This window comes from Arachis ipaensis, chromosome B6, assembly GCF_059453495.1.
Source record: "Arachis ipaensis isolate K30076 ecotype BB chromosome B6, ASM5945349v1, whole genome shotgun sequence".
In the NCBI taxonomy this organism is placed as follows: Eukaryota; Viridiplantae; Streptophyta; class Magnoliopsida; order Fabales; family Fabaceae; genus Arachis; species Arachis ipaensis.
This window is the reverse complement of record NC_142441.1, coordinates 135,424,972-135,447,137: the sequence shown is the minus strand read 5'-3', so window position 1 is coordinate 135,447,137 and position 22,166 is coordinate 135,424,972. Positions and strand designations below refer to the sequence as shown.

Sequence of the window (22,166 nt, the reverse complement as noted above, 5' to 3'; positions counted from 1 at the left end):
AAAGAAAACGAACTAGAATGACGAAGTCTTGATGAGGTAATAACTCTTCTCAGTGTTCCAATGCCAAAAAAAAAGTAAGAGAAACTAAAATCCTAAGAACTATGAATGTGTAGAGAGAAAACCTAGAGGAGGAGTAAAATCTAGACCTAAAAACTAAAACTGTGTAGAATGAATGTTGTTTTTGGTTTCTGCATGTTCTTTGGCTCTAGTCTGCTATTCTGGACCGAAAATTGGGTCAAAATAGGGTCCAAAATCGCCCCCAGCGATTCTGCAAATTATGCAGATCGCGCATGCCACGCGATCGCGTCGCTCATGCGGACGCGTCATTCGCGTTTCGCTTCACCACACGGGCGCGTCGTCCACGCCTCCGCATCGCTCGTGCTTTTCCATTTTGCGCGGTCGCGTCGTTCATGCGGCCGCGTCGCTGCGATTTGATCTTCTTCGCGTGGTCGCGTTGTCCATGCAGCCGCGTCGCTTCTCGCTGGTCATCCCCTCAATTTCTTGTGTTCCTTCCATTTTTGCTAGCTTCCTCTCCAATCTCCAACTCATTCTTGCCTTATAAAGCATGAAACGCTTTACACACAGATCACGGCATCGAATGGAATAAAGGAGAAGTAAAATATATAATTAAAAGTCTCTAGGAAGCAGTTTTCACTCATGTAATAATTTCAGGAAGGAAATATAAATGCATGCTATTTTAATGAATAAGTGGGTTAGGATCATGATAAAACCACACAATTAAACACAATATAAACCATAAAATAGTGGTTTATCACTCAACTCAAAGTTAAGATAAGATAAGATAACTAACTTATCTTATCTAAAAAGGTCACTCTACACCATTATAAATACACTGGAGCACCCAAGTATAACTCATACTCTGATTCTACTAAAAACCTGTTTAATACCCATGCTAACTTAAGCATCGGAGTCTCTTGCAAGTACCCCCCCACCCTCCGGTGACCAAGGATGAGCAGTGCAGCCAGTCCAACAAGTTGGACACGACAGCTCCGGCCGCCACCCACCAGCCGGACACGTCATTTCCGACCAGTACAGAAGATCTCGTCCGAGATCGACCTACAGTTTCAGGTAACCCGCGGAACATTGGCGCCGTTGCCGGGGACCTGGAAGTCATCCCATCACCATGGCGGACGACCATGACAACGACCACGATTCAGATCTAGAGGATAGAACACCGCATAAAAACGCGGACACTACACTGAAAGATACCCCGGAATCTAACGGGGACAAAAACTCATCAAATCCGGGAGTGATAGAAGCGCTTTAAGATCGTTTAAAACAACTTGAAAAAGAAACCCGGCATCAACGAGAAGTCGGGAAGGATCTACAGAGAGAGGTAAGGCGACGTCGAGAATTAGAAGATAAACTTCTAAAACTCGAAGCCGATCTCAAAGCCAAAGCTACTCGATCCACCCCTGAAGATAACTCACGCAAAGATCAAGATCCATTCACTAGGGAAATCATGAAGACCAAAATTCCTAATGACTTTAAAATTCCGGACATGACCTTGTACGATGGCACTACAGATCCCAACCATCACCTCAGCAATTTCAGAAGTAGAATGTACCTCACCGACGCCTCAGATGCAGTTCGTTGCAAAGCTTTTCCAACAACTCTCACAAAGACAGCAATCAGATGGTTCGACAACCTACCTCCAAAGTCCATCTCAAGCTTTGATGACCTAGCCAAAAAGTTCTTGGCCTGATTCTCTATCCAAAAAGACAAAGCTAAGTACACCCCCAGTCTGCTAGGAATCAAGCAAGGAGATTGGGAAAGTCTTCGCAACTACATGGAGAGATTCAACAAAACATGCCTAGACATACAAAGCTTGCCAACAGAGGCCGCCATCATGGGCCTCATCAATGGTATACGAGAGGGACCTTTTAGCCAATCCATATCAAAGAAGTACCCCACATCTCTGGACGAAGTGCAAGAACGAGCGGAGAAATACATTAACATGGAGAAAAATTCTCGACTAGGAGAAACCTCAAAATCCGGATTCACCTACCGGGATAAAGATAAAGAGTCCAAAAAGAAGGAAGATCGACAAGGGAAAAAAATTAAAAAATTACACCCCCCTTTGAGTGTCTCTTGTGGATGTGTACAAGGAAGTCTGCCACACAGAAAAAATTCACCCAGCTTGACCACTCAAAGGCAAAAGAGGAGGAGGAAACCGAAATGAGTATTGTGAATACCATCGTGTCCGTGGACATTCCACCAACGAATGCTTCGATCTAAAAAACGTCATAGAAAAGTTAGTAAGAGGAGGAAAACTAGATCGGTATTTGGCCACCCGAGACGATGAGCAAAGAAAAAGAAGGAGGGACGAAGAGGTCGGGCGAACCGAGCGATCACCTCGTACGCCAGAAAGATATGTTCATATGATACACGGAGGATTTGCAGGAGGAGGAATCTCCAAATCATCCCGCAAAAGATATCTTAAAGAAGTATATCATGTCGAAGGAAAGGAGGAAGCGCCCGACATCCCTGCAATTACGTTCACCAAGGAAGATACATCCGGTATCATCTCGGGACACGACGATCCCATGATCATCACCATCATACTGGCAAACGCCAATCTCTACCGCACATTAATAGACCAAGGGAGCTCCGCCGACATCTTATTCAAAACTGCCTTCGACAAGCTCGGCTTAGAAGAAAAAGAGCTTAGAGCATACCCGAACAGCCTGTTCGGACTGGGAGATACCCCGGTACAACCATTGGGATACGTGCCACTACATACAACTTTCGGAAAAGGAAATCAATCCAGAACACTCAAAATAGACTACCTCGTGGTCGACGTGAGTTCATCCTACAACGCCCTAATAGGTCGGACAACATTAAATCAACTCGGCGCAATTGTTTCAACTCCACATCTATGCATGAAATTCCCAACTACAGAAGGGATAGCTACAATAAAAGCAAATTAGAAGATGGCGAGCCGCTGTTATAACGAAAGTCTAAATCTCAGAGGCAGAGGAGAAGAATTCCACACAATCGAACTTGGTGGAGTTCAGAGGCGAGAAGAACTCCGTCCACAGCCCGAAGGTGAAGTAGAGAAAGTTCAGATCGGAAACACCTCGGACAAAACAACTAATATTGGCACGATCCTAAAAAGAGATGCAAAAGATTCACTGGTACAGTTCTTACGAGATAATGTCGATCTCTTCGCATGGAAAGCTGCAGACATGCCAGGCATAGACCCCAAACTAATGTGCCACAAGTTGGCGGTCTATCCAGGATCTCAGCCGATACAGCAGAGACGAAGAAAACTTGGGCCAGAACGATCTCAAGCTGTGGAAGAATAGGTACAAGCGCTACTGGAGGCAGGATTCATAAGGGAAGTTAAGTAACCACTATGGCTAGCCAACGTCGTCTTGGTGAAAAAATCTAATGGGAAGTGGCGAATGTGCCCCGACTACACCGATATCAACAAGGCCTGCCCAAAAGATCCTTATCCACTCCCAAGTATCGATGCACTGGTAGATGCCTCATCCGGATATAAATACCTCTCGTTTATGGATGCATATTCTGGATACAATCAAATTCCAATGTATCCACCTGATCAGGAAAAAACCTCGTTTCTAACACCAAAAGCAAACTATTGCTACATCGTAATGCCTTTTGGTCTTAAAAATGCGGGGGCAACTTATCAAAGGCTAATGAACAAAGTCTTTTCAGACCATATCGGAAAAATCATGGAAGTCTATGTGGACGACATGTTGATAAAGACACAAAGTGAAGAGACATTATTGTCCGACTTGGTCCAAGTGTTCGACACTATAAGGAAGCATGGCATGCGACTCAATCCTACAAAATGCACCTTTGCAGTAGAAGCTGGCAAGTTCTTGGGTTTTATGCTCACACAAAGAGGAATCGAGGCAAATCTAGATAAATGTCAGGCTATACTCAACATGAAGAGCCCAACTTGTGTCAAAGAGGTACAACAACTCAACGGGAGGTTGGCGGCCTTGTCCAGATTTCTAGCGGGATCAGCAATAAGGTCTCTCCCCTTCTACGCCACTCTAAGGAAAGGAAAAAAGTTTGAATGGACAACAGAGTGTGAGCAAGCCTTTCAGGATTTCAAAAGTCTCCTGGGACAACCACCTATCCTAACTCGACCACGAGGGGAAGAGCCACTCGTATTATACCTCGCGGTAGGAAGTCGGGCAATAGCCTCAGCATTGGTTCGAGAGGACGACAAAGGGCAACAACCTGTATACTTTATTAGTAAAGCACTACAGGGATCCGAGCTGAACTACCAAAAAATAGAAAAATTTGCCTATGCACTCATACTAACATCTCGACGTCTCCGCCCGTACTTCCAAGCTCACACTATTAAGGTTCGGACCAACCAGCCCATAAAAGAGATATTGCAAAAAACAAATCTAGCAGGCAGAATCCTACAATGGGCAGTCAAATTGTCCGAATTCGACCTTCAATACGAAGCTCGGACAGCCATTAAATCACAATACTTAGCCAACTTCATTGCAGAATTTACAGACACCCCGGAGACCCCCATAGAATGGAATATTTATGTGGATGGTTCCTCGAATAAAACTGGAAGCGGCGCAGGTGTGATAATTGAAAGCAACCAAGGAACCCAAATTGAGCTTTCCCTCAAATTTGGGTTCCTTGCCTCAAACAACCAGGCGGAATATGAAGCACTACTAGCTGGTTTGAAGCTGGCTAAGGAGGTTGGAGCTCAAAAACTCATCATCTTCAGCGACTCACAAGTAGTCACCTCTCAAATAACAGGGAGCTACCAAGCCAAAGATCCCACCATGAAAAAGTATTTGGATAAAACCAGGGAACGGCTCGGACAACTCGGGGAATATGAGATCCGCCACATACCCCGCGAACAAAATGTCCGAGCTGATGCACTCTCAAAATTAGCCAGCACCAAACCAGGGGGCAACAATAGAAGCTTCATCCAGGAAATGCTACAGAACCCGTCAATCTCGGAAGAAGGAAAAATCCTAGCCATAACAAGTCAGGATCAAGGATGGATGACTGATGAGAGGACTTTTGCGTGGTCTAGAAATTTGCGTATAAATCCTCGTTGCAAGTATAGTTTCTAAACCTTCAAAAGTTCTTTCATATAAACGTTTTGGTTGTCACAAGTAACAAACCCCTTTGAAATTGATAACCGAGTATTCAAACCTCGGGTCGTCTTCTCAAGGAATTGCAGGGAGGTATGTTCTTATTATTGGTTATGAGTTTGTAAATTGGGGTTTGGAAGTAAGGAGGGAATATGTTATATGACAAGTAAAATAAAATAATAATAATAAAATCTCTTGGCAAGGTATAAGAAATTAGAGGTCCTATCCTAGCTATCCTTATCAATGATGATGAAAATTGAGTCTTAATTCCACTTTGTTAACCTTTACTAAAGCAAAGGAAGGTCAAGGGACAAATTGGTTTGATCTTCGAATCCTATTTATTTCCTAAGAAAAGATTGGGATTATTGAAGTTCAATTCAATTGGCAAGATAACAATTATCAATTATGCTGTTGAATTGGATAACTCCTGAGTTACTGATTTCTTAACCAAAACCAAAAGGGAAAAAGTAATTCTACTGGAATAAAAATGCCTTCAGATGGGAAGCAATAATCATGTAAATAAAAGAAAGCAATAATAACTGAAATACCTCAAATAACATTAATTCAAAGAGTAATATGTAACATAGAATAATTCATAAATAAAATTGGGAAAATAATAAAAAGAACATTGAACCTGGGATTGAAAGTCACTCCTAAAACTAAGAGAAATCCTAAATCCTAATCCTAAGAGATAGGAGAGAACCTCTCTCTCTAAAAACTACATCTAAATCCTAAAATTGTGAATATGAAAGCTTGTTTTATGAATGGATGCATTCCTCCACTTTATAGCCTCTAATTTGTATTTTCTGGGCCGAGAACTGGGTCAGAAACAACCCAGGTTGCGAATTCAAACATGCTGAATTTCCATCACTGCGACGCGGCCGCATGGAGCACGCGGTCGTGTCACCTAGCCTCAGAGAAACTATAGAATATTATATATCAAATCGAAGCTCCGGACGTTAGCTTTCCAACACAACTGGAACCGCGTCATTTGGACCTTTGTAGCTAAAGTTATAGTCGTTTGAGTGCGAGAGGGTCAGGTTGACAACTTTGCAGTTCCTTCAACTTCTTGTATTCCTTCCACTTTTGCATGCTTCCTTTCCATCTTCTGAGCCATTCCTGCCCTGTAATCTCTTGAAAGCACTTAACACACATATCAAGGCATCTAATGGTAATAAGAGAGGATTAATATTAGCAAAGATAAGTCCAAAGAAACATGTTTTCAATTAAAGCACATAATTAGGAAGGCAAATGTAAAACCATGCAAATAGTATGAATAAGTGGGTAAAGAGTAGATAAAAACCACTCAATTGAGCACAAGATAAACCATAAAATAGTGGTTTATCAATGACCCCCATAATTAACTACCTCAAAACAGAAACACTCCCCACAGATGAAAAGGAGGCAAAGAGGTTAAAACGGGAGCCACAACACTACACTATCATAAACAACACCCTATACAAAAGAGGGATTTCAATACCATTATTAAAATGTGTGCCGACCTCCAACACAAGGGAAGTTTTAGAGGAAGTACACAGTGGCATTTGTGGCAATCATCTCGGAGCACAAGCTCTCACCAAAAAAGTACTTCGGGCGGGATTTTATTGGCCAACTCTACAAAAGGAGGCAACAGAGTTTGTAAAGACGTGTCCACCATGTCAAAAACATGCCAACTTTTACATCGCCCCGCCAGAGGAGCTCATCAACGTAACCTCACCTTGGCCATTCGCTAAATGGGGACTCGACCTTCTCGGACCCTTTCCCCAGAGATCGGGACACGTTAAATTCCTCATAGTAGGGGTAGACTATTTCACAAAGTGGATCGAGGCAGAACTCCTAGCTAACGCCACTGCTCAAAGAAGTCAAAAATTCCTATATAGGAACATTGTCACAAAGTTCGGGGTTCCATACTCCATCACCACAGACAATGGCACCCAATTCACAGATGCAGGCTTCAGAAAATTAGTAGCCGACTTGAATATAAAGCACCAGTTCGCCTCTGTCGAACATCCTCAAGCCAATGGACAAGCCGAAGCTGCTAACAAAGTCATATTGGCCGGGCTAAAATGGAGATTACAAGATGCAAAGGGAGCTTGGGCCGAAGAACTTCTACAAGTCCTATGGGCATATCGAACAACGCCACATTCCACCACAAAGGAATCACCCTTCCGATTAGCATACAGAACGGAGGCAATGATCCTGGTAGAGATTGAAGAAGGGTCGCCCAGAGTGGTTCATTACAATGAAGAAGCCAACCCCCAACTTCAAAGGGAAGAACTCGACCTACTTCCTGAAATCCAAGAAAGAGCTCGGATCAGGGAAGAAGCACTAAAATGTCGAATGGCTTCCAGATATAATCAAAAGGTAGTACCAAGAAGTTTCGCTGAGAATGATCTCATCCTAATCCGAAATGACATTGGAACAACTCGACCTGGAGAAGAAAAGCTGGCAGCAAACTGGAAAGGACCCTACCGAGTCATAGAAGTACTTGGGAAGGGCTACTACAGACTGTCCGAACTCGACGGGCGAGAACTTTTTAGGTTGTGGCACGCCTGCAACCTAAAAAGATACTATAGCTAGAGAAGGTAAAAGATCTCATCATAGGATGCACTCTTTTTCCTGAAAAGGTTTTTTAATGAGGCGCCAAATTGAGATCCAGAAATTGTCCGACTCAAAAGGATAAAAACTCTATATGTACATATTTTCATTTTCTTTTAAATAAAATATATTAGACGTTCTACAAAGTTTTCAAGATGCATTAATCTGAAATATTCATCGTCCGATTATAAAGCGACAGATTGGCAGAAAGTGAAGAATAAATTCACTGCACGATCACGATAAAGACCAACAAAGATGAAAACCAAATTCATCTAAAGGTCGACTAAACGAGGATTTAACCCACCTTCTACAAATCGGCAAAGATGAAAACAGAATAATGCAAGAAGTTATCGAAAGTGATCCGGAGAAAGGACCTGACGAGGTCCTGATGGATTGCTAAATAATAACTTAAAAGACTGGCCGACGTTAAGAAGTCGGACCAAGTCAAACCAAGTTATAAGTAAACCCTGGAAAGAGGTCTAGCCAACCCTATAAAAGAGGATTACTTTAACTTAAAAGGGCTCGACATGACGAAGTCGGCCCAAAACATAAAGTTATAGAAGTAATCCCTGAAAGAGACCTGAACAAGGTCCAAGAAAGAGGATTACAAAAGTAACTTAGAAAGGCCCGACATGACGAAGTCGGCCCAAAACATAAAGTTATAGAAGTAATCCCTGAAAGAGACTTGAACAAAGTCCAAGAAAGAGGATTACAAAATAACTTGATCCGACATGACGAAGTCGGCCCAAAACATAAAGTTATAGAAGTAATCCCTGAAAGAGACTTGAACAAAGTCCAAGAAAGAGGATTACAAAATAACTTGATCTGACATGACGAAGTCGGCCCAAAACATAAAAGTTATAAACGTAACCCCTGAAAGAGACCTGAACAAGGTTCAAGAAAGAGGATTACAAAAGTAACTTAAAAGGGCCCGACATGACGAAGTTGACCCACATAAAGTGCGAAGGCTACAAAAAGTAATACTTGGCAGAGACCTCACAAAAGGTCCAAACAAAACAGGATTTTTGTTTGCCTCAAAGGAATCAAAGCCGCAAGCACAAAAGCAACTCAAAGAGATCGAGCAACAAGGCTCCAACACTACCAAAAGCCTAGAAAAAGTGCCTAGACGAGATAAAGATCGACATAATACTAAAGGCGCAAAGTTGTGATAAAAGACAAATTCAAAGGGGCTACCCAAATCAGCCCCAAGAACTTGGAAGCTATTCTTTGTTTTTCAACCTAAAGTTGCTAAACAAGCAACTAAACAAGTGTCAACAGTCAGCAAAATGAAATTTACAAAATAAAGAGTTTACAAGCCCACAAGTCGGGCTATCTACACAATCAAGATAAAAAAGTTCAGTTAAACATCAGAAGTCTTCTCGATAGCATCAGCACGGGGAGAAGGAGGACGAGTCTGAATGGGCACAGCCTCCACGGTCCCATCATCTCGATTCAAGATTTGACAGTCCGGATCGGATACGGGATGACTGGCCTCAACTGAAGGAACTGTAGAAGTTGACACTTTGGCGGCAGGCGCAGGGGGAGGTTCGACATCATCATCATCCGGGTCGTCAGGGACAATCTTACCATCCCTCACAACATTGTCCAGGCTGAAGAGAGAAAGATCGACCTCGGGAGCCAGAATTCGAACCTGCTCCTTCAGGCTCTCATAAGCAGCATTCACGCTGCCGACAAGGTGACCTTAGAGCTCGGAGTAATCAGCTCGGGCAGACTCCAACTCCTCCCTCAGACGCATTACCTCCCGATAGGATGTAACATAGCTATCTTTATGCCTCAATGCCGTGTTCTCGGCCAACCTCACAGAATCCGCCAAGACAAGGGAGCTAGCCTTCTCGCTCTCCAGCTCCTTCTCCAATTTGGTCACTTTCACTTCAAGCTCCTCCTTCAAGCCCTTCATCCGATCAAACTCCTGTTTAGCCTCCTCCATGAAGGCTTTGGTGGCATGAAGAGGAAGATTTTGGGCAGTTCGGTACAAGGCAGCTCCCATGTGCACCATCTTAACACTACTCCGAGTTATAAAGTCCAAATGGCGAAGGAGTGATACATCATCCATAGGGAGGGCACCGTAAGGACCGATCTGCTGATCGACGAACTCGACCGCGTCAAAATCAGGGGCATCAAAGTTGAAAGGCTCAATGGTTTTTTGCTTTTTGTTGGGAAGAGCACCAGAAGTAGCAACAGAGGCTTGGGGAGGATCAATCAAACGAACCCGGGGAGTCGGGATTACCTTCCTCACCCCAGGTGAGCTCGGAACGGCCGGCTTCGACTGAGCCTGGGATGATCCCTCCCCGGCTGCCTTGGCCGAGTCGTTTTTGGCTGCGGTAGCTTTCCTTGCCCTTTTGAAGGCCTTCATAGATTCATTATCCTTAATCATCTCTGCAAGCAAAAAACAACAGTAAGAAATCAATTAACAAATCGGAAAAGAGCTTGCAAACAATATAGGAGCAGATAAAAGAGGAAAATCAAAAAATTAACTACCCAGCTCAGTTCAGAGGAGAGAGGGATTGGTTAAAAATTTCTTTGTGTCGAGATGGGGAGGCTGACCCCAGGTCTCTTCCAGAACAGTCACGAAAGCTTGCTCAGCCTCATCCAACATTTCCCATGAATATCTAGATACCCTCACATCCTTTTGCCATTCCAAGGAAAAGGCAGGCTCGTCATTTTCATCCAGAAAAAATGGCCGAGCTCCTTCAACAGCTCGGACTTTAAAAAAGTAATTTTTAAAATCACGGAAAGATTCATCAAACATAGAGACGACCTTTTTTCCTTGGGAAGCTCGGAAAGAAACCCAAGCGGCTTTCTTCTTAACTACCCCAGGCTTCGTCAAAACAAAGAGATATAAGAAAAGGGATTACGAAGCAGGAATACCGAATCCATGACACAACAATTGAAAGATTTTTATGAAACCCCAGGAATTAGGGTGAAGTTGGGAAGGAGCAACATTACAGGACCATAACAGGTTGGTCTCAAAATCGGTAAAAGGAAGGGTGATACTCATCTGGCCAAAAAAGAAATCGTAAGCATAGAAAAAAAGGGCGATCTCCAGCAACCCGAGTAGAGAAACAAACTCTCTCTTTAGAAGTGGAAGGTACAAGCTCGTAATTCTTTTCCTCACCAACACTACTACAAACCCTATGAAATTGCCTAAGCTGCTGACAAAATTCAGCATCAACCAAAGAAACACACAAAAGAACCATCGAATCCACCCAATCAGCCATGCCCTCAGGGACCTGGGAAGATGTCTCAACAATGTTCTTGCGAGAAGACATGAGGTCAACTAGTCCTACAGCAAGAAGAGAAGAAAATATATTACTAACCCAAAACATCTCGGATAAAAAAACAAAGCATCTCAGAACAGCTCGAACAAGCACGACACGGAGTAATACAAACAAAAGAAAACCCCAGGATCCGCACTAAAGATCCAGGGGCATCCTTTTGGGGGCAAGTTAGGGAGCGAGGACTCAAGGAAACCTACAAGTTTACATCTCCACACGTCCTAACAGGAAGATAACACTCCGAGAGGAAAGCCACGAGTTACAAACCAAAAATCATCAAAATAATTACCTCCCAAAATTCACAATCTCAGACGGAACTAACAAGCAAACAAAGCATCAAGAGGAAGTCAAGAAAATGCACTCCGAACAAAAGGCGAAAATCAAATTATGGGTATCGTCATCCCCTACAAAGGTACAGCAACAAGGAAAGCCACCAAACAGGGCAGAAATCAAGGGGCAATCTTTTGAAATTGTGAGCAAGATACAATTTTTTCAAAAAAACAGCCAGAAGCGACAGTAGAACATGCAAAGCCCTAGGAAGCCTCAAACAGAAATACCAGGAGTAGGCGTAAAAACGAAAAAGAAAGTCAGAGATAACACATTATAGCGACAAGCAAACACAAGATCATAGAAAGGTCCAAGCTTTTTTCGACATACAGTCAAATATCAAAGAGTTACCAAAAAACCAAAGACAAAGCAATGAAAAAGTGAAGAAACTGTAAATGGAACCAACCTGGAAAAAAGCGGAAAGCTTCAGAAGAGTTGAAGATGGAAAGACGGAATCGCCGGCAAAATCGCTGAGTGATGCCGCAACGCAAGAAAAGGCAAAATGTAGGTGAAAAACCCGTAGTGAGAGAACGGAGGGAGAAGTTACAAAGAAAAATGAAGGAGAGAAACCGTTTCTGATTGCAAAATTCAAAGTAAAAGCCAAGGGAAACGGGGCAATTAATACCAATTAATGAAGGTATTAAACCCTCACACGTTCCCAAGAACAAAGCGCTGATATAAAAAGCACGCGCTTTTAGAGGAAAACGTTCCACATTCAAAAAATGTTCTACAAAGAAAGGAATCGACAAAATGCTCGAGTTCAGCTTCACTAGAAAAAGATCGAAGTCAAAGATTCAACCTCAAAGCAGAAAGACCGAGCTCAAGCAGAGGCACTGTTCATACCCTGGGTCGAGCTATCTGATCCGGGATGTTCAGTAATAAAGCGACTGACCTCTTCAGGTCAGGCTATCCGACCTCTTCTCAAAGAGGTCGGTCGAATCGACAAGAAAGCCCAGTAAGGGGCCCAAATAGAGGAACACCACCCAAATCCAAAGGCAGTCCAAGCCTGTAGAGATAAAGGCGGTTCCCTTAAAAGATAAGCTGACCTCAACTCAAAGATAAGATAAGATAAGATAACTAACTTATCTTATCTAAAAAGGTCACTCTATACCATTATAAATACACTGGAGCACCCAGGTATAACTCATACTCTGATTCTACTAAAAACCTATTTAATACCCATGCTAACTTAAGCATCGGAGTCTCTTGCAGGTACCCCCCACCCTCCGGTGACCAAGGATCAGCAATGCAGCCAGTCCAACAAGTCAGACACGACAGCTCCGGCCGCCACCCACCAGCCGGACACGTCATCTCCGACCAGTACAGAAGATCTCGTCTGAGATCGACCTACAGTTTCAGGTAACCCGCGGAACAGAGCTCATATAAATACAAATAACAAAAATTTTATAAATAATATAATAACATGCATAAAGAATAAAGTTGGTAAAAGATAAATAAATGTTTAGTATTTATGGATAAAAACCCGTTAAAAAAACGCAAAAACTAAAAATTATTACTTGTTGTAAACGTAATTTTGGTAACAAAATCACTCCTACGTTTATAAAAAAAATTTGCCAAACCAAAAATTAAAACTTTTACAAAACTTAAACATACTTCTTTTCTTCTAACGCATTTGCCAAATACATCCTTTATAGTCCAATTTAATGCAGCCCACAATTATCCATATTTGTGACCCATTCTAGATGGCCCATATTATCATGAAAGACTACTACAGGACACTCCTAAAATTGTTGATCATGTGTTTCTGGGTAGCGGGAACAATAAGTGTACTCCCCACAAAATTTTCGTAGTACAATTGTCATTGACTAAAAGTCCGCTCAATTTATCCCATCCGTTTTATTTAAGAGAAAGTATTGGAACCAATATTAATTGTATATAATGTGTACAATAAATTAAAAAAAATTAAAATTAAAATTAAAAATTAGATCATTAATTAATTATTTAATTTTAAATTTTAAAATTTTAAAATTAAGATTAGTATTTAAATTTATTCACACGCTATGTACGGTTATTTCTAATCTTATCGTAATCTCTAATATACGTTCAAAACTCACCGTCATCTTCTACGGTTCTCACCTCGCGTCACTGAATTTCTCGCCAGTCATACCGAGGCCGCCGCATCCTCCCACCGACACCGTCCTTACCTTCGCTGGTCAGCCCGATGCGCCTCGCCCTCCGACACTCACTCTAACATTGCTGTCGCTGTTTTCGTGCCTCTCTTCCGAAGCGGCTTCGCTTTCTCCCATTTTTTCAAGCCTCTTCTCATACCACCATGCTCTTCTTTTTCTTCGGATCCAAGCATGGTTGGCTTCTTTCATGATTTGAGCCTTATGCTTCACAACAGTGCCGTTTTTGTCATGAATAGTCCTTCAAAATTATGTTTCATCACAATAATAGTTTCTTCTATTTATTCATCTTCTTCTATTTTAATGGTCAATTTAGGATGGTCATTTTAGTAGGTATACGGATGGTTATTTTATTTTTATGTAGATAATTATTTTGATTGGATTGAGTTTAGTTATATATAATTAAAATATATTAGATGTTCAATTCATTTTGTATGCAGATGATTATTTTTATCCTTAAGTGGATGGTTATTTTTATTAAGGGTGAGTGGCTTGTGGCAAGGCAAGTAGCGACGGTGAAATGGGTTGATTATTGATGAAGGTGGGGTGGTCGCCGGTTAAAAAAGAAGAGAGTATTGGAAGATTTCAGATGGTTATTTTTTTGAAATAACTAACTGGATTTTTTAAAAATTTAAAATTTGAAATTGGAGAATTTTAAATTTGAAATTTGATGTGAAATAACTGAATAAGAGTTTTTAAATTTATTATTTCGTGGGTAATTTTCATTTTTAACTCATATTGGATTAAATAAGCAGCTCATTGTACACATTGTACAAATACCCAATTAGCTCTCTAGCGAAACTCTTTATTTAATCATTTAATGGACGGCTTATAAAAGTGGAATAACTTAGTTGGCACCGGATTCAATGGTCCCAAAAAGTTTGGATCATTAAGTGGTCCCATAACAAAACATATTTTTTAAATTTTTCAATAACGCCTAAATAGTCCGTTTCTAATTTTAATTATAAATTAATTTCATATATTTTATTTAATTATAAAAATTATTTTTATTTTATAAATTATTATTTTATCATTCATCTATTCTGTTTATTAATAATAAAAAAGTAAAACAATAACAATAACGAATTAGATCGTAATAATTTTTTGGTGATTCCAATCGATTAAAAGTTTATCTTTGATCCATTACATTCGTCGAGAATTTTGAAATCGTGTTTCTTAGAAAATCAATCGATTGGATTAACAAAACAATCGATTGAATTTCAGGTTTCCCATAACTCAATCGATTGGGTAATATGAAAATTTATAAACCATTAGTCACGGCGCGATTCAAAATTTATAAAAACGATATGAAAATTGAGAATGGCTCGATTCAAAATTCAATTGATTGGATTATCCTACCAATTGATTGAATGCAGAAAAAAACTTATTTACGTCACATTTCAATTGATTGAATAATCATACCAATCAATTGAATTGGAATATACTATTAGTCACGTACAAAATTCAATCGATTGTATTATTATATCAATCGATTAAACTTTCATATATCATTTTAATAGCGGTCTTCAATCGATTGGGTAATATAAACAATCGATTGAATTATAAAAAACCTACATTCTAGTCATCGTTCAGTCGATTGGATAATATGACCAATCGATTGATTTTTGCGAAAACCATACTGCCTTACAACTTTCAATCAATTGTTTTGTGGTAACTTGAAGTCCAATCGATTGATTTTTGCGAAAACCATACTGCCTTACAACTTTCAATCAATTGTTTTGTGGTAACTTGAAGTCCAATCGATTGAGTTATGGGAAACCTAAAATTCAATCGATTGTTTTGTTAATCCAATCGATTGATTTTCTAAAAAAAACGATTTCAAAATCCTCGGCGGATGTAATAGATCAAAGATAAACTTTTAATCGATTGGGATTGCCAAAAAGTTATTACGATCAATGGAAGATCTAATTCGTTATTGTTTTTATTTTTTATTATTAATAAACATAATAGATGAATGATAAAATAATAATTTATAAAATAAAAAATATTTTTATGATTAAATAAAATATATCGGGTTAATTTATAATTAAAATTAGAAACGGAATATTTAGCAGTTATTGAAAAACTTAAAAAATATGTTTAGTTATAGGACTATTTAATGGTCCAAATGTTCTGGGACCATCGAATCCTTTGCCAACTTAGTTGCAGCAAAGTGTATTAGAACATATGAAAAACTTTCCAATAAAATTAACTTGGGTAAAGCCCTATGTATAATCCTGTTTTAGTCTTTAAGATTTAAAGTGTCCTATTTAAATCTAAAAAAGTTTCATTTAGTTTCAATGTAGTCCCACCATTAGGTCAAAATTAAATAATTAATGAAATCTCCTCTATGACAGCAATACAAGAACAAGGTTGATAATATGGAGAATAAGTACAAGCTTTAGAGGTACAAAATCAACCATGGATGCATCAATACATTTATTTATCATTTTCTTTAGTTTCTATAGAAAATATTTTATTTAAATTATAAGAAAAATAATAAATAAATATATTGATGAATACACGTTGATTTTGTGCCTTTAGAGTTTGTATTTATTCTCCAAATTATCGACCTTGTTCTTGTACTGCTGTTATATAGGATATTTCGTTAATTTTTTAACTTTGACTTCACGATCAAACTACATTGAAGTTAAATGAAATTTTTTTGGATTCAAATATGACACTTTAAACTTTAAGGATCAAAACAAAATTACTCCCAAAATGTACGGACCAATTTAATACTTTACCCAATTAACTTTGATTTTCAAGAAAAATAGTCTCGGTGTAATTAAAGTATCAAAACATTAATTTCGTTTATGAATAAAATTATAACTGTTACGGTAGGTAACCAGAGATTAATGGGCTGGTTGGCCGAATCGTCTGAGGGAGGAAGCCTTTGTCAGGGTTTGCGCCTTGGGGGCCTCCGTCCGACTTATGAGTATGAGTGAATGGGGGGTGGTACCTGCAAAGACACTCTAATGCCTAAGTCAGCAAAGGGGTTAGCAGGTCTAGAGAGTATTGGGACTTAGAGATACCTGAGGGGTGTCAGTGTATTTATAGTGGTAAGCCAATAACCACCGTTGGAGTAGTGCCACTTTTCTAGGGTGTTAACTGTCCTTTTATCTTAGAAAAGTTAGGATATGGCTCGTGAAGTGGTTAGAGAGATTCTAGGGGCAGTTACTCATTCAAATGAGTGCTTATCTGCCAGTTAATCCTCGTTCCCGACTTCTTTAGAGCAAGTCGTGACTAGTTCCGACTTCGTAGTGGCTAATCTGGTGAAAGGTGAGGCCAACCCTTTGGGTTGGGCCTTTTTATTGGGATCCTGGGCCTTATTCGTTGGGCCAGGGTATGAACAGTGCCCCTACTCGAGCCCAATCTCTCTTTAAGATTTGGGTTCGAGTATACTACTCGGGGTTGTAGCCGACTTGTTGGGAGACCGACGTGATGTTCCGAAACCGACGTGACTTTTTGTGACCTTTTGGTTCTGACAGTTACGTCTAATCAAGCGTCGTGTCCGTTAGGGATGTGCATAGGGATTGATGGTCTTGGTAACGGTGCATTTTCATTAATGACTGCCCCGCTTTTACCATTGTGCCCCTAACGTACTTATAAATACTTTCCCTCTCTTTCATTGCTTCGTTTCTGCGATTTTTCAAATTTTCCCTTCATTCGTTCGTGCTGCATTGTTGCATCCTCGAAGGCTTTTCATTTCCTTCAACCCTCATTTTCGGATAAAGGTTGGTTCTTTTTATAACGTGCTTTTCCATTTGCATGCCTTCATTTTATAGATAGGTTGGTTTGTAGACTTCAGTTCCGTACTTCCTCCTTTAGAGACCGTGTTTTTTATTTTTCCTTTTCTTTTTCCCTTGTAGGTTTTTGCTACCTTTTTAAGAAAAAGAAATGGCTTCCGTAGATATCCTTTCTCAATGGGTTGATGTCACGGTCCTAGGGGAGGAACCCTCGGTCGATACTGAGTTTATCACCAACCTTCGCACTCATCACAGAATTTGTACTTCTGAGGATGACGAGCCGAAGTATGAATTGGTAGTCCCGGGTCCTGAAGGCCGGGTTTGCTTTGGGAGAGTCAATGAGGCGGCCCCTCATTTTTTCTTTATGTATGAGTGCATGATCACCCGTTTGGGTGTTTTTCTTCCTTTTTCAAACTTTGAGATATCTGTTTTGCATCACTGCCGAGTTGCCCCTACCCAGCTTCACCCCAATTCTTGGGGTTTTTTGAAAATTTACCAATTTATTAGCCAGGTTTTGGAGTTTCCGACTTCTTTGAAGATTTTTTTCTATCTCTTCCATATGACCAAACCCTTCAGTGGGCTAAACAATAAGCAACAATGGGTGTCTTTCCGAGCCATACAGGGTCGGAGAGTTTTTACCCTTTTTGATGAATCCTTCCATGACTTTAAAAATTATTTTTTCAAAGTTCAAGCCGTAGAGGGTCACCATCCCTTCTTTCTGAATGACAATTCTTCTCCCCGATTTCCTTTATACTGGCTGAAGGCCTCCCCCTGCGAGAAATATGGTCTGGATGACCTGGATGAGGTAGAGGCAGCCATTGTGGGGTTCCTCCGAGAAGTGTGGGGGAGGGCCCCATACTTGGACACAAAAAAGTTTCTCCAGGGGTCTCCGACCTTTGTCCAGGCACAGCTAGGTAGCTTTTATTTGTTTGTTAGATTTCCGACTTGTCTGACTGACTTATCCGATTTGTCTGATCTATCTGTTATTGTTCTTTCAGAGATGGCAAAAGCAAACGCTCAGGAGTCTTACCAAAGGGTCCAGGAGGCTAAAGCAAGGTCTCGTGCCAGGACTGGTGGCGTCAGGGCGGTTATCTCTCCTCCTCCTCCTCCTCGGAACGTTGGGACTCCCTCTCAGCCTATTGTAATTTCTTCTTCAACTTTCTCTCAGCCACCCCCCTCTGCTCGACCTTCTCCTGAACCAGAGAATAAGAAGCGCAAGACTTTAGAGTCTGGCTCTTCTGGTGAGGTGAAGGCGGATGCTCTTGCATTCGTCCGAAAGAACATCTATCCCAATGTTCGTATAAGCATGGATGATGTTTCTGTTCGGCGCCACCTTACCACTCTGGTTGAGGAGAGCCTTAAGGCGGCGGGGGTTTGTGGCAAACTCTTAAATATTTTCGAGAAGGCTCCTCTCAGCTCTTTAGGGATGACCTCGAGGGTCGAAGAGCTGGAAGGAAGGCTTCTCATATATCAGGAGCATGAGGGGAAGTTGAAGGAGGAAGTCGCCAGGCTGAGGGAGGAGAGAGATAACTTTCGGGAGAGGGAGAGGAAGTTGCAGGCCCAATGCAACATGGAGGTTGGTTTGAGGAAGACAGCACAGGATAGCTATCAAAGTTGTTTGATGATCTTGTGTCTGTGAAGAATGATCTGCTGAATTCTCGGAAGGCATACGCCGAGTTGGAGGACTCTATTGCTGATGGCGCAGAGGAGGCTTGGAGGATCTTTAGGGAGCAGGTCGGAGTTATTGCTCCTGACTTGGACCTCTCTCCTTTAGATTCCGATAAGGTTGTCATCGATGGTGCCATTGTGGATCCCCCTGTCCCCGAGATTATTTCCGAGTCAGATTTGAAGACTCGGGGGCAAAGGATTATAGAGTCTCCTCCTCGCCCTAAGGATGCCCCGAGTTCCTCCACAGTTCCTCCGACTTCCTCTTCATCTCCTATGGATGCCTCTCTTCCCGGTCCTGGTGCCTCTGGTGGTGGTGATCTGTCTACTGCTCTTGCAAAAAAGTAATTTGTTGGCTATTTGGGGGCCCGGCCTGTGGGTCCCCTTCTTTTTTAAACTCTTTATTTATTTTTGGTAGCGTTTGAACAATATTTTGGCCTTTTAAGGCCGTAAACAAAACATTTTATAATACCCTTTTTGGATAAGGGTCTAAGTTACCTTATGCGTGCATACTTTTCTGATTGCGATTTTTTCGAATTCCCCTTGATCTTTTCTGGAAAACCTTTTCTCTGGCTTTTTTGTCTTTCCGAGCCTTTTTAAGGATCTTTAGGACAGCCTTTTAATCTTTTCTTGGGTTTTTTTTTTCACCTCTCTTTTGTTATTCCTAGTACTCAATTTCGTTTTATTGAGTTTTTATGACTTAGGCTATTTTCGCGATTCATTTCTGTTTTACTCGGTTTCTCATTCCGACTTATAAGTCGGGATGTTTTCGAGTTTATTATGATCAACTTGTATAACCTCTTTACGCCGACTTGTTCCTCGTCGTTTCATCCTGACGACCATCTAGGTCGGTCATGGGATTTTTACGTTTTGTCGAGTTTAAGTCGGCGCGTTTCGTAGAAAGGAACAGAAAATAATAAAAAAAGAATTTATAAGAGATATTTGTAAGATGAAAAGATCTTTATTAGTTGGGGGGGGGGGGGGTACTTCATTGCTACTAAGGGTTTTTGATAGTCTATTTCCCTTAGCCCCTACTATGATGCCTCGTTAAAAACCCTTCTTCAGAAAAAACCCTTTGGCTCTGGGGAAAAAATCATGAAGTTGGGAAAAGAGTACATCAGGGAGTAGAGTTCGCTTTTAGCTATAGTACCTTTTCATATTACAAGCATGCCACGACCTTGGTAACTCGGTGCCGTCCAAGTCGGTCACCTTATAATAGCCTTTTCCTAAGATCTCATTGATTTTGTATGGTCCCTTCCAATTTGCAACGAGTTTTCCTTCTCCTGATTTGTTGACTCCAATGTCATTTCTGATCAGGACCAAGTCGCTTAGGGTGAATGTTCTTCGGATGACTTTTTTGTTGTATCTTGTAGCCATCCTTTGCTTCAATGCTGCCTCTCTTATCTGGGCTTCTTCTCGGACTTCGGGGAGCAAGTCGAGCTCCTCCTTGTGCCCCTGTATATTCCCGATCTCGTCATGGAGAATCACTCTTGGGCTTTGCTCGCTGACTTCTATTGGGATCATGGCTTCTACCCCATAAACTAGTCGGAAGGGAGTTTCTCCAGTGGCGGATTGGGGTGTCGTCCTGTAGGCCCATAGCACTTGGGGGAGCTCTTCGGCCCAAGCTCCTTTTGCATCTTGTAATCTCTTCTTTAGCCCTGCCAGTATGACTTTGTTGGCCGCCTCGGCTTGCCCATTGGCTTGCGGGTGCTCCACCGAGGTGAACTGGTGTTTGATTTTCATACTGGCTACTAGGCTTCTAAAGGTGGAGTCGGTGAACTGGGTTCCATTATCTGTAGTAATGGAATGAGGTATCCCATACCTTGTGATGATATTTTTATAGAGGAACCTCCGACTTCTTTGTGCGGTGATGGTGGCCAATGGCTCTGCTTCTATCCACTTTGTGAAGTAATCTATTCCCACGATCAGGTATCTGACTTGTCCTAGCGCCTGGGGAAAAGGACCTAACAAATCCATTCCCCACTTTGCAAAAGGCCATGGAGAAGTGATACTGATGAGCTCCTCTGGTGGGGCCACATGGAAATTTGCATGCATCTGGCATGGTTGGCATTTTTTCACAAATTCTGTGGCATCTTTCTGCAAGGTCGGCCAGTAGAATCCTGCTCGGATTACTTTCCTGGCTAGTGATCTCGCTCCGAGATGATTTCTGCAGATCCCACTGTGGATTTCTTCTAACACTTCGGTGGTTCTTGAGGTCGGTACACATTTTAATAATGGTGTTGATATCCCCCTTCTGTAGAGGATATTTCTCACCAGAGTGTAATGTTGTGCTTCCCTTCGGATCTTCTTAGCCTCCTTGAGGAGGATGTCGAATTTCATGTATTCGACCAAGGGGTTCATCCATCCGAGGTTTAATCCGGCTACCTCAAGTACCTCTTGTTTGTCTTTTTCTTTTACTACGGAGGGTTTCTGGAGAGTTTCCTGGATCAGGCTTCTGTTATTCTCTCCTGGTTTGGTACTTGCTAACTTGGATAGGGCGTCTGCTCTGCTATTTAGATCCCGAGTTATATGTTTGACCTCGATTTCTGCAAAGCGCCCAAGATGTTCCAGAGTTTTTTCCAAGTACTTTTTCATATTTTGGTCCTTCGCCTGATACTCTCCACTTATCTGGGAGGTTACCACTTGCGAGTCGCTGTATATCATCACTTTTGTAGCACCGACTTCTTCCGCCAGCTTCAATCCAGCAATCAGAGCTTCATACTCTGCCTGATTATTTGAAGCTGGGAATTCAAATTTGAGGGAAACTTCTATCTGGGTTTCCCTTTCATCCACCAATATTATGCCTGCACCGCTTCCTATTTTGTTCGAGGATCCATCTACATAGAGTTCCCATGTAGTTGGTTTTTTCTCTTGGTCTCCTGCGTATTCTGCGATGAAGTCGGTGAGGCACTGGGCTTTAATCGCCGTCCGAGCTTCATACTTCAGGTCGAACTCGGAGAGCTCTATTGCCCATTGAACCATTCTCCCTGCAACATCCGTCTTTTGGAGGATTTGCTTCATGGGTTGGTTCGTGCGGACTCTTATTGTGTGAGCTTGAAAGTAAGGCCGTAGTCTTCGTGAGGCTACTACTAAGGAGTAGGCAAACTTCTCCAGTTTGTGGTACCTTAGTTCAGGGCCTTGTAGAACTTTACTGATGAAATATACTGGGTGCTGTCCAATCTCGTCTTCTCTGATCAGGGCCGATGAGACGGCCTTGTCTGCTACAGATAAGTATAGGACGAGGTCTTCCCCAGCTATAGG

At 41.5% G+C, this 22,166-nt stretch overlaps 1 protein-coding gene across 1 annotated transcript; it reads left to right on the top strand.

Moving 5' to 3' along the window:
- The first annotated feature begins 17,604 nt into the window (after positions 1-17,604).
- LOC148562842 (uncharacterized) lies at positions 17,605-19,253 on the top strand. The gene is made up of 3 exons (XM_088491021.1): positions 17,605-18,154; positions 18,239-18,612; positions 18,882-19,253. Exons 1-3 carry the CDS (start codon positions 17,605-17,607, stop codon positions 19,251-19,253), a joined length of 1,296 nt encoding a protein of 431 aa, XP_088347147.1.
- The last annotated feature ends 2,913 nt before the right edge of the window (positions 19,254-22,166 follow it).

Excerpts from the sequence above, each read along its gene's own strand:
- LOC148562842 (XM_088491021.1), top strand. The coding sequence starts at position 17,605 with ATGTATGAGTGCATGATCACCCGTTTGGGTGTTTTTCTTCCTTTTTCA. Across the intron at positions 18,155-18,238 it reads CTTTGTCCAGGCACAGCTAG|AGATGGCAAAAGCAAACGCT; the intron begins GTAGCTTTTATT and ends TTGTTCTTTCAG. Across the intron at positions 18,613-18,881 it reads AGAGCCTTAAGGCGGCGGGG|AATGATCTGCTGAATTCTCG; the intron begins GTTTGTGGCAAA and ends GTGTCTGTGAAG.